Source organism: Salmo salar, chromosome 03, assembly GCF_965601325.2.
Source record: "Salmo salar chromosome 03, fSalSal1, whole genome shotgun sequence".
NCBI lineage: Eukaryota > Metazoa > Chordata > Actinopteri > Salmoniformes > Salmonidae > Salmo > Salmo salar.
In genome coordinates, this window is record NC_138293.1 from 68,078,880 (window position 1) to 68,092,291 (window position 13,412).

General features: G+C 47.6%; 1 protein-coding gene across 2 annotated transcripts in view; it reads right to left on the reverse strand.

The window, feature by feature from the left end:
- Positions 1 to 13,412, reverse strand: part of LOC106601248 (protein shisa-9) — a 117,270-nt gene that overhangs the window by 73,095 nt on the left and 30,763 nt on the right. For both annotated transcript variants that reach the window (XM_014193306.3, XM_014193305.3), the window contains exon 2: positions 10,698 to 10,813. In XM_014193306.3, coding sequence (XP_014048781.3) covers positions 10,698 to 10,813 — 116 coding nt within the window. The remainder of the gene's footprint in view (positions 1 to 10,697; positions 10,814 to 13,412) is intronic.

Here is a 13,412-nt window from a genome sequence, read left to right on the forward strand (position 1 = left end):
CGCGGGATTGGAGCGTCAGTCAACAGGAAATTCTCACTCCTCCCTTGCTGTCGTCAGATCACTGGGAGGCCAGGGCCTCTTTGATCCCCCATAATGCTGCCTGATCGTGGTGTCAGCTCCGACTCTCTGCAAACACCTCTCTAGGCACTGTGTGCTAAGATCAATACCACTTCCACGAGGGGGCTTCTCTCCCTGCACCAACTCCTCCGAGCGCTTGCATGGCTCAGAGATTTGACATCTGAAAATCCACTCTCTGTACACCCTTATCAAAACAGTGGAAGTCTGAGTAAGCACACTCTGTAGTTTAACACTGTGCCAAGTGACTGTGTTTGATACTGGCTCCGTGTGTCACCAATGACTCTTGCTGTTCTGTCCCATGTGTTTTGACAGGTAGCCCCTCTTAATCACCTTCACCTTGGACAAGACTGTCTGGCAAATACAATCATGGCAATGAATGTACTGTAACACACCATTCCTAGGGGAGTCTAAGCACAAGGGCAAGCATGGGCACTACCCTTCCGGTTGTGGTTTTGGAGACCTCTCCATCCTCTTCTCTTGACTTAAACCTGGCTTGTCCACAGGCACTTCCTTTGTTCCAGAGCTCTAGTGCTGTAGCAGAGGCTTGTTGACAAATGATGTCTGTCTCTCACACAGCAGTGCACCTGCAGCACTTTGATGGACTCCCTCTGCATGGATTCTGGAGCAAGCCCTTCCTGTCACTCTCCAGTGATGGGTCCTGGACCGTGATGCTGTACGCTCCAATCACTCTTCCTATAACTGGTACTGGGATCGATCATTCTGGGCCTCAGGCACTGAACTATAACCTCCCTGGTGGTGACTGTAGGTACATCATGAAACAGAGAAACAGATGCCCTGTCACAGTTAGAGGTTGTTTTTTTTTAACCTTTATTTAACTAATAAGAACAAATTCTTATTTTCAATGACAGCCAGGGAACAGTGGGTTAACTGCCTGTTCAGGGGCAGAATGACAGATTTGTACCTTGTCAGCTCGGGGATTTGAACTTGCAACCTTCCAGTTCCTAGTCCAACGCTCTAACCACTAGGCTACCCTGCAGTTTCTTTCATTCCCCCATGTGGCCTCCACACAAGTTCACCATATTTTCAATGGGCACAAGAGGAGCATCAGCTGTCGTGACAGACATTTCTGCTTTTTTTCTCTTACAACTTGGTTGCACAATCTTTACCCATGATTAAGTCTAAAGGGTCTCTGATCCGGTCAGACGTCGTAATTAGGGGATGCCAGCTATGACGCATCGTAAGCAGTGTGCACTGGCTTTTAGCTATGGGGTTGCTTCCAATCAGAAATGTTTCAGCTACAGAGATGAACACAGCAGGAGAGTAGATCTATTAAAGCACACAGTGTGAGTGACCTTCAATGAAACAACGGAATACATTATCAGATCATCTTGGTTCTTCACTAAGTTCTGCTCTCATGTTGAGCCATTAACTGGTCTCACTTTCTCTTACAATGGGTAACATTATGCCTGATAATGACTCTCAGGCTGGACATGACTCTGTCTAACACAGAGCAATTTGTGGTGTTTATTTCGTGAAAATGTTGTGACCTTCAAATATACACTGAGTGTACAAAACATTAGGAACACCTGCTCTTTCCATGACATAGACTGACCAGGTGAATCCAGGTGAAAGCTATGATCCCTTATTGACGTCACTTGTTAAATCCACTTCAATCAGTGTAGATGAAGGGCAGGAGACATATTAAAAAGTGATTTTTAAGCATGGCAACAATTGAGACATGGATTGTGTATGTGTGCCATTCAGAGGGTGAACGGGCCAGACAAAAGATTTAAGTGCCTTTGAACAGGGTATGGCAGTAGGTGCCGGGCACACTGGTTTGTGTCAAGAACTGCAACAGTTTCCTGTGTGTATCAAGAATGGTCCACCACCCAAAAGACATCCAGCCAACTTGACACAACTGTGGGAAGCGTTGGAGTCAACATGGGCCAGCATCCCTGTGGAATGCTTTGTAGAGTCCATGCCCTGACGAATTGAGGCTGTTCTGAGGGAAAAGGAGGGGTGAGGGGTTCAACTCAATTTGAGTAAGGTGTTCTTAATGTTTTGTACACTCAGTGTATGTTGAGGATTCTACCACTTGATCTTCAGCACACATCCAATCGGAAACACATCACCCCAATGGTAATGATGGGCTTGAGACTTGCAGGGGTTAGGTGGAAACTGTAGACTCCTTTTGGCTCCGGAGGCTCATCTATGAGAGGGTTAGGTCTCATTATGACGGAATAACAGAGCCAGAATGGAGCCACATCCCCACTCAACCGCCCGGAAGCCATAATATCAGTACGTCAGCAGCTTGGCTTATCCCGGTAGTTTCATGTATAGCCATGCACATCTCTGAGGGGCTCAGCTTCCCTCCTATCAGCTACACACAGACACACTGGATCGACGAAAAGCCTGCTTCAGCCCAATCACCATTACAGCCCTTTTAAGGTCAAGCTAAAACTGTGTCAATCCATAACTGTTGGAGCCCAAAGCTACAGTGGAGAGTGGGGAGGAGGCGATAAGGTTACGAGCATGTCCATACTGTGCCCATAGCCCCATATCCATAATTTGTCTATATTGCATCACTTAAGACTCTACAGTGTCATCCGTAGCCCGTAGTGTGAGGTGTCCTTGAGATGACAGAGTGAAAGGACCCCGGGCGCTGGATCTACGCGATGCAAATCCCCTCAACCACAGCTCAGCGGCAGTGCATTACTTTCAGTCCAAATCCTCAACAGGGCACTGAGAGACAACCCAGCACTGGTCCAGGACCTGCTGCTCCATGCTAATCTACACCTCATTGGCTGAGAGGATATCCAAATAGAACTGACTTAGGGGCACTGTCTGTCTTAGCTGCACTCCGAGCCCTGTGCACTCTTCATTATCATCCTATTCCCCTCTCCAACCCTCCTTAAATTGCACAGTCTAACCTGTTGAGATGTAGCAGAAGCAACCAGCAGTTATAGCCTGCAGACGCCCCTGGGCAGGACTGAAGGGGGAGGAAGGGGGGAGAGATTGAGGGGGAGAGTAGGAGGTCTGTGGCTTTGTAAAGACAGCTGGAGGGGTCAGAAGAAGAGCGCCAGAGGCGTTGGAGAGAAGCTGTGCTGTGATCAAACACATCTGCCTCGTTTGACACATACGAGAACACACACATGAACACAGCCAGGCAGCCAGTACATCAACTCACAAACACAGCAATGGAAGTTGAGGCTTCCGTCATACAAACACTAACAGACACACTCAGACAGAACAAACACTAACAGACACACTCTGACAGAACAAACACTAACAGACACACTCTGACAGAACAAACACTAACAGACACACTCTGACAGAACAAACACTAACAGACACACTCTGACAGAACAAACACTAACAGACACACTCTGACAGAACAAACACTAACAGACACACTCTGACAGAACAAACACTAACAGACACACTCTGACAGAACAAACACTAACAGACACACTCTGACAGAACAAACACTAACAGACACACTCAGACAGAACAAACACTAACAGACACACTCTGACAGAACAACACTAACAGACACACTCTGACAGAACAAACACTAACAGACACACTCTGACAGAACAAACACTAACAGACACATTCTGACAGAACAAACACTAACAGACACACTGACAGAACAAACACTAACAGACACACTCTGACAGAACAAACACTAACAGACACACTCTGACAGAACAAACACTAACAGACACACTCTGACAGAACAAACACTAACAGACACACTCTGACAGAACAACACTAACAGACACACTCTGACAGAACAAACACTAACAGACACACTCTGACAGAACAAACACTAACAGACACACTCTGACAGAACAAACACTAACAGACACACTCTGACAGAACAAACACTAACAGACACACTCTGACAGAACAACACTAACAGACACACTCTGACAGAACAAACACTAACAGACACACTCTGACAGAACAAACACTAACAGACACACTCTGACAGAACAACACTAACAGACACACTCTGACAGAACAAACACTAACAGACACACTCTGACAGAACAAACACTAACAGACACACTCTGACAGAACAAACACTAACAGACACACTCTGACAGAACAAACACTAACAGACACACTCTGACAGAACAAACACTAACAGACACATTCTGACAGAACAAACACTAAGACACACACACACACTCCGACACAACACTAACAGACACACTCTGACAGAACAAACACTAAGGGGGCTTTTACATCAAATTGATTTGGATTGGGTCCCCCCCACTTATTTGGGTTTGTCTGTAGTGGTGTGAACACTATCCACACTAGGGAGCGCACTAAACAATGCACAGTGGCTCACTCAAAAAGGATGGTCTCAGTCCTATTTCATTCCTAGTGTGGTGCGGTTCGCTACAGGTGAGAAGGCAGTCTGGACCAAACACAGGAAATGAACCAGAGGTGAGCGGTATTATTGGTTGTTTGACTGAGAGCATTTGATGAAATGCACACAGTACCAGCTGTGGCTGCATAAAACATTCTGTGAATAGCAGCGCATTTATGAGCACATATGATGCAGGTTAGGGGAGACTGGAGCTGAGTATAGCCTATTCACATAGCAGTTAGAGCGGCTATTCCGCTGTTTCCTCCCGCATGTTGTTCGAAGACCAAAGCGAAAGTAATATGAAGTTTGGGACACAAGTTATTCTTCCTGATAATCAGAGATGGAGTTAACGTGAGCATTTGTGCCCAATAAACAAATGACATGCATGAACACATGGTTTTGTTTTGGCATTTTAGTTTGTTTGACATTTGGCAATGTGAAAACAACCGGACCAAATGAAAAAAATTACAATGTAACAAATAATCAAACCCTGATTCGAACTATAGCTCAGAACTAACAAACACACTCTGACAGAACAAACACTAAAAAACAATGATAGAATCACAAACATGCCAGCATGCAGGTAGGTTGACTCAAGTACACACAAATGCACAAACACTGTACATACAGTGCATTTGGACAAAATTCAGACCCCTTGACTTTTTTCACATTTTGTTACATTACAGCCTTATTCTAAAATGTATTAAATTGTTTTTTTCTAATCAATCTACACACAATACCCCATAATGATTTTTTTGCAAATGTATAGAAAATAAAAAACTTTAATATCACGTTTTCATAAGTATTCAGACACTTTACTCAGTACTTCGTTGAAGCATCTTTAGCAGTGATTACATCCTCAAGTCTTTTTGGGTATGACACTAGAAGCTTGGCACGCTTGTATTTGGGGAGTTTCTCCTATTCTTCTCTCAAGCTCTGTCAGGTTGGATGGGGAGTGTCGCTGCACAGCTATTTTCAGGTCTCTCCAGATGTTCGATCGGGTTCAAGTCCAGTCTCTGGCAGGGCCACTCAAGGACATTCAGCGACTTGTCCTGAAGCCACTCCTGCATTGTCTTGGCTGTGTGCTTAGGGTCGTTGTCCTGTTGGAAGGTGAACCTTTGCCCCAGTCTGAGGTCCTGAGTGCTCTGGAGCAGGTTTTCATAAAGGATCTCTCTGTACTTTGCTCCGTACATCTTTACCTCGATCCTGACTATGAGGCTCCAGAGTGGCGCAGTGGTCTAATACATTGCATCACAGTGCAAAAGGTGTCACTGCAGTATCTGGTTCAAATCCAGGCTGCATCACATCCAGCCGTGATTGGGAGTCCCTTAGGGTCGGCGCCGTCCAGGTTTGGCCAGGGTAGGCCGTCATTGTAAATAAGAATTTGTTCTTAACTGACTTGCCTAGTTAAATAAAGGTTAAATAAAAAAGTCTCTTAGTCCCTGCCACTGAAAAACATCCCCACAGCATGATGCTGCCACCACCATGCTTCATCTTAGGGATGATTCCAGGTTTCCTCCAGATGTGACGCTTGGCATTCAGGCCAAAGTGTTCAATCTTGGTTTCATCAGACCAGAGAATCTTGTTTCTCATGGTCAGAGAGTCCTTTAGGTGCCTTTTGGCAAACTCCAAGCGGGCTGTCATGTGCCTTTTACTGAGGAGTGGCTTCCGTCTGACCACTCTACCATAAAGGCCTGATTGGTGGAGTGCTGCAAAGATGGTTGTCCTTCTGGAAAGTTCTCCCATCTCCACAGAGGAACTCTGGAGTTCTGTCAGAGTAACCATCGGGTTCATGGTCACCTCCCTGACCAAGGCCCTTTTCCCCCAATCGCTCAGTTTGGCCGGGCGGCAAGCTCTAGGAAGAGTCTTGGTGGTTCCGAACTTCTTCCATTTAAGAATGATGGAGGCCGTTGTGTTCTTGGGGACCTTCAATGCTGCAGACATTTTTTGGTACCCTTCCCCAGATCTGTGCCTCGACACAATTCTGTCTCGGAGCTCTACAGACAATTTCTTCAATTTCGAGTCTCATAGCAAATAGTCTGAATAGTTATGTAAATAAGTTATTTTTGTTTTATATTTTTAATACATTTGAACATTTTTTACAAAAAAACTGTTTTCCCTTTGTCATTATGGGGTATTGTGTGTAGATTGATGAGAAAAAAATATTTAATACATTTTAAAATAAGGCTGTAACGTAACAAAATGTGGAAAATGTCAAGGGGTCTGAATACATAACGAATACACTGTATCTACAGTACACAACATAGCTCAAAGCACACACACACACACAGATTACAGAGGACACATGCATGAGCATGTATGTGGTGCAGTGTGACTGTTATTCCCAACGCATCCTCTCTGTTTCTCAGAGTATCATTACCACAGCGTCATATGTTGACTGGTAGGCAAGCACAGTACGTATGTAATTGGCACTGGTCCCATGTGGATTTTAATCACAGTGAATATACATAGAAATTAACATACATATTCAACCCCCCCCCCCCCCCCCTTTTCACTTAACACTCCCTCCGCCCGTCCCAATTCCCTCATTTCCTTGTTTTGATTTCAATGTCACACTGATGCTATCGCTCTCCCCCTCACAGACTGCCTCTGCAACATGCAAATTACACACGCTCCACAAATGCAGATCCCCCTTATCTACAAAGAGAGCAGGAACAGTGCCAATATAAAACTTGTACACAGTCCGCCCAGCCAAGATTATTCAACGCAGGGGTATTTTCCTCTGAACGTGTTTGTTTAGATAGTGGTTAGCCACTGTATGAGCAGGATCAACTTCGTCATCACTGCAGTATCAGCGTCATCAACAACAACAGGGACATCGTCTTCATCGTGTTCAATAACAGTAGTGTAATTGTCGTTATTGCCAAAACATTAACAAATGATGAATGTTGAGATCGGTCTGTTCAAGCATATCGTAAAGCTTAAATAATTCATGGTGCAGTTCTAAGGGGTTTAGACCAGTCAGTCTCCTGCATTGTAATGAACCATTAGCTCTGTCCATGGTGCTCAAACACAGCTCACAGACAGCAGAAACAAGTGGGATTAGGATAGGCTAGCCCTTGTGCTTTGTGCTCTCTCAATCATTCTCTTTCCATCTGTTAGTCTCTCACTTCCTGTTTTCAGTCCCTCTGTTTCTGTCCTTACCCAATTTCCTCTCATTCTCTTCATGTTCTCGTCTTTCTCTCCCTTTCTCTCTATTCCCCAAAATCGATATAAAATGTCCTCAGTCTCTTTATTTGTCATTCTGTCTCTATCTCTTTCGCTCCGTTGTTTCACAGAGGAGCACGCATGGCCTGTTCACTGGGAGCTGTTTGACCCTCAGGGCAGCTCTCCACACAGAGCAGCTCTGTCCAGCTGTCCCACTCACTGCCATGAGAATGCTCTCATACAACACACACACACACACACACACACACACACACACACACACACACACACACACACACACACACACACACACACACACACACACACACACACACACACACACACACACTCACACTCACACTCACATTCACATTCACATAGGCCTATAGTACATAAAATACATGCCAAACACACTCTAACATAGACACACTCACAGGAACACACAATTCCAAAAGGAACACTCAATTCCATCACAACTCATGTAGATACTTATACACTGTAATTACCAGCGTATAGCCACTCACTGACAAGAATAATACACACATGCACAAACGTTATAATTCTCAACCAGCATTGGCCTCACGTATGGTACATACTGTCTCAACACTCAACACAGTCTCAACACTCTGCACAGTATATTCAATTATTATTGCAAAGGCACTAGAACACAGTTGCACACACTTACACACACACATGCTGAACACACACACACACACCCTCTCTGCCGGGATTGTCCCCTAACCCCACCCTCACACTCTCAGACACTGATCTAGATGCAGCCTTAACCAGATCATGTCAGATAAAGCACTGAGATTACAGGGCAGAGCAGTATGGGGTGGAATAGCAATAATGAAAACATGTGCAGAGCCAGCGTTTTACACTCTCATCCACCTCAGTAGACTAGGCAGCACCTGTAAGTCCTCTCTTTAACCTCTCTTGGGTAGGGGGCAGTATTTTGACGTCCGGATGAAAAGCGTGCCCAAAGTAAACTGCCTGTTACTCAGGCCCAGAAGCTAGGATATGCATATGCATGGTAGTATTGGATAGAAAACACAATGTCACACCCCAGTCAATGTCCTTCTTTCATCTGTTATTATTTGATTCGTTTTTTGACCCATATCTTTCTGGGAATTCCTCAATGGATATGTCACCCCATCATTACTGTCTCTCTCTCATCTTTTTAGATGTCTGCATTTTTTTTACCCTTATCTATTACAATCCCTATGTTCCCTCATTTCAATCCCATTCTTTCACCTTGTCATTTCTTTCTTGCCCTCTCCTTTGATATTTGTTCCAGAAATCCATCTCCCCTTCTTATCTCTCTGCCAAACTCCTCCTTCCCTTTCTTCTACCTCTTCCTTTTCCATCCTCTGCACTCCATCTTTCCACTTCTACCTGCCCCCCTTTCTCACACACATGCTCTCTGTCCCCATCCATCTCTTTCTCTCTCTCTCAAATGAGCCCCTTCTCTCATCTTGCTCCATCTCCCCCTCTCTCCCCCTCCCCCTCCCTCTCTCTCTCTGGTCTGTGGTTCTTAATGAAGGTCATGCGGGTGGTGGCAGGTTGTGGTTGTGTGGCCAGCGGACACACCATGCTGAGAGCTGGGGGGGGGGGACAGAGGGCACACAGACGGGTCTCTCTGGCCTCCACGTCCCATTGTATCAGCCCTCCACAGATAATGACCACTTAATTAAAGACTCATTTAACGATCAACGCTAGTCAGAGACAGGAGAAAGGAAGGAGAAATGGGGACTGAGTGTTGTTTGGCAAAATAATAAAGAGGAGTAGAGATGAAGGGAAGGTGGAGACTGATGGGTGTAGGTTGGCATGAACGGGATGGAGAAAGGAATTGTTGCAATAGAGTGAAGATGAAAGCAAAGCAAGTGTGAGTGTGTGTGTGCGTACGTGCGCACGTGCGTGCGTACGTGCATGAGTGCGTGCGTGCGTGCGCGTGCTGGAGGGGAATGGGGTTCAGAGGGATTTGAGGGGATCTAATTAGTAAACAGATTAACTGCTTGGTGCTATATCAACAGGTCCCGGACCAGAACAAAGATAATTACACCTTCATTAAAGATGACCAGCCTGTCCCTGCACTTCCGCTCAGCCATGGAGGGAGACAGCAGGGGCTGCTATGGAATTAAAGATGACCAGCCTGTCCCTGCACTTCTGCTCAGCCATGGAGGGAGACAGCAGGGGCTGCTATGGAATTAAAGATGACCAGCCTGTCCCTGCACTTCTGCTCAGCCATGGAGGGAGACAGCAGGGGCTGCTATGGAATTAAAGATGACCAGCCTGTCCATGCACTTCCGCTCAGCCATGGAGGGAGACAGCAGGGGCTGCTATGGAATTAAAGATGACCAGCCTGTCCCTGCACTTCCGCTCAGCCATGGAGGGAGACAGCAGGGGCTGCTATGGAATTAAAGATGACCAGCCTGTCCCTGCACTTCTGCTCAGCCATGGAGGGAGACAGCAGGGGCTGCTATGGAATTAAAGATGACCAGCCTGTCCCTGCACTTCTGCTCAGCCATGGAGGGAGACAGCAGGGGCTGCTATGGAATTAAAGATGACCAGCCTGTCCCTGCACTTCTGCTCAGCCATGGAGGGAGACAGCAGGGGCTGCTATGGAATTAAAGATGACCAGCCTGTCCCTGCACTTCTGCTCAGCCATGGAGGGAGACAGCAGGGGCTGCTATGGAATTAAAGATGACCAGCCTGTCCCTGCACTTCCGCTCAGCCATGGAGGGAGACAGCAGGGGCTGCTATGGAATTGAGCCTTCCTCCTAGCTCAATAACAAGTGTCTGCATGCGTGCGCGTCAAATACATTTTGATTTGTTACATGCTTCGTATACAACAGGTATAGACCAACAGTGAAACATTTACTTACAGGCTCTTCTCAATAATGCAGAGCAAAAATTGAAAAATGCCAGAGTCTGAAATAGTCTGTTGTACCCTATTCAGAGTTAGTAGTGTCCTCATTAGTATTGAGCACTAAAAGAGCCCTCCTGAGAGTGCTTGCAAAGCGTTGCTGGATCAGTATCCGATATGCTTAATTACACTGAGAGACATCTCCTGTAATAACCCCTGTCGCTCCCAGAGAAACAGGTTTACCGTTGTTGCTGCGCGGTGACCTGCCAGAGATCCCATTGGTCCCTATGGGGTGGTGACCCCCGGTCCCGTCCACTCCACCCACCTCTCCGGGCTGCTTCAACAACTCTGTCAAGGCCCTGCAGAGAGAAATACAAGTGTTAGGTTCAAGATCACCCATCAGTAAGACGAGAGAACATTGTGTTAAATCGATTGAGATCACCATAGAATAAACTCCTACAACATCAAATCAAATGGAAGTGTGCTGCCATAATTCCCTAATCTGTGTGATTTGATCACAATAAAAGCCCTCTTATATGTGATGTCCATTGGTGTGTAAAACAAACGCTTTAATCATAGTGTAGTATAGTACTGACAGCTGGAATTTTCAAAGAAATCGGTTGAATTTAAATGGTACATGCCTGCTGACAGCTTAGCTGGCTAGACATGAGCACCGGACAGTAGGTCAGTAGTGTTGTGATAGGAAAGAGGGTTAATATGTAGATCATGCTGACAGACTGAATGACAGCAGGGATAGACAAGGACTAAGTCTCGAGGCCATGCTGAAATACTGTCCCTCTGTTTTTCGTGCTTTTCTTTTCACTTGTTGGGTTTCTCTCTAAAATGCCCTACAGTCACCCATTCAGCAGTACACAAACAAACACTCTACTCCTTAACTCATTACCACCAGTTAGTTTCTGTCTTTCTGGCTAGTTTCTGTCTTTCTCACTCATTCCCTCTGTTTCATGCGTCTCCTACTTGGCTAAAGCATTTCTCTCTCTTTTTCATCCTCTCTCTGTTTTCTTTCTCTCGGGCATTGCTGAGGGTGCTGTTATTGTGGAGTTGTAACGCGGGTCGTCTAAAGGAGACCAAGGTGCGGCGTGTGAAGTGCTCATATTTACTTTTAATGAATATACTTAAACAAAACGACTGACAACAGTTCCGTCAGGTGACATACACTAAACAGAAAACAACTACCCACAAAACCCAGGAAGAAAAACCCCTACTTAAATATGATCTCCAATCAGAGGCAACGAGGATCAGCTGCCTCCAATTAGAGATCAACCCAAACAACCCCAACATAGAAAAACTAGAACTTAAACATAGAAATAGAAAACATAGAACAACCCAAACCACCCCCTGTCACGCCCTGACCTACTCTACTATAGAAAATTACATCTCACTAGGGTCAGGATGTGACAGTACCCCCCCCCCCCCCCCCCCCCAAAGGTGCAGACTCCGAATGCAACATAATCAAAACCCAACAAAACAACCACAAAACACAAAGGGAGGGTAGGGAGGGTGACAAAAGTCTATGGCGGCTCAAATGCAGTCCACATAACCTTAACCTCCAGCATAGGAGGCGGCTCCGGTTCTGGGCGTCCTCGACGCTCCACCCGCTGATCCTTCTGCTTTATTACCACCTGACCGTGGATCGTCGTCGAAGGAACCGGACTGTAGATCATTGCTGGAGGTTCCGGGCTGCGGACCGCCGCTGGAGGTTCCGGGCTGCGGGCCGCCGCTGGAGACTCCGGGCTGCGGGCCGCCGCTGGAGACTCCGGGCTGCGGGCCGCCGCTGGAGACTCCGGGCTGCGGGCCGCCGCTGGAGACTCCGGACTGGGGAGCGCCGCTGGAGACTCCGGGCTGCGGGCCGCTGCTGGAGACTCCGGGCTGCGGGCCGCCGCTGGAGACTCCGGGCTGGGGAGCGCCGCTGGAGACTCCGGGCTGCGGGCCGCCGCTGGAGACTCCGGGCTGCGGGCCGCCGCTGGAGACTCCGGGCTGGGGAGCGCCGCTGGAGACTCCGGACTGGGGAGCGCCGCTGGAGACTCCGGACTGGGGAGTGCCGCTGGAGACTCCGGACTGGGGAGCGCCGCTGGAGACTCCGGACTGGGGAGCGCCGCTGGAGGCTCCGGACTGGGGAGCGCCGCTGGAGGCTCCGGACTGGGGAGCGCCGCTGGAGGCTCCGGACTGGGGAGCGCCGCCGGAGGCTCCGGACGGAAAAGCGTCGCCGGAGGCTCCGGACTGGGAGGCGTCATAATAGGTTCCGGACTAGTGACTATTGTTGCTGGCTCCATGACATGGATCATCTCTACAGGTTCCGTGCCAAGGATCATCACTGGAGGCTTCTTACCATGGATTATCTCTACAGGTGCCAGGCCATGGATTTTTCCTACAGGCTTTGTACCATGATTTATCCCTACAGGCTCCGGACCATTTATAATCCCTCCAGGCTTCTTGCCAAGGATTATTTCTTCAGGTTCCGGGCCATGGATTACCTCTTCAGGCTTCGTGCCATGGAATATCCCTACAGGCTCCGGGCCATGGATCATCACTAGAGGCTTAGTGCCATGGATCATCTCTACAGGCGTCGGACCATCGGTTATCACTGGAGGCTTTGTACGTGGAGCAGGAACCGGTCTTACTGGACTGGGGAGACACACTGAGGACCGAGTGCTCAAAGCAGGCACCGGCCGTACTGGGTTATGGATGCGCACTGGAGGGAGAGTGCGAGAGGCAGGCACATGCTTACCACAAAAAAGCACGGGGAATTGGCTCAGGTCACAGTCCTGGCCCAGCCAAACTACCCATGTGCCCCCAAAAAAAAAGTTTTTGGGGGCTGCCTCTCGTTCTTCCCAGGTAGGCGCCGATATCGTTCGATTACCTGGCCCCAAGTCCAGTCTCTCCTCTCAATCCAATCCTAATGTGACCAGGTGTCCATTTCTGCCCGGGCACGCCGCT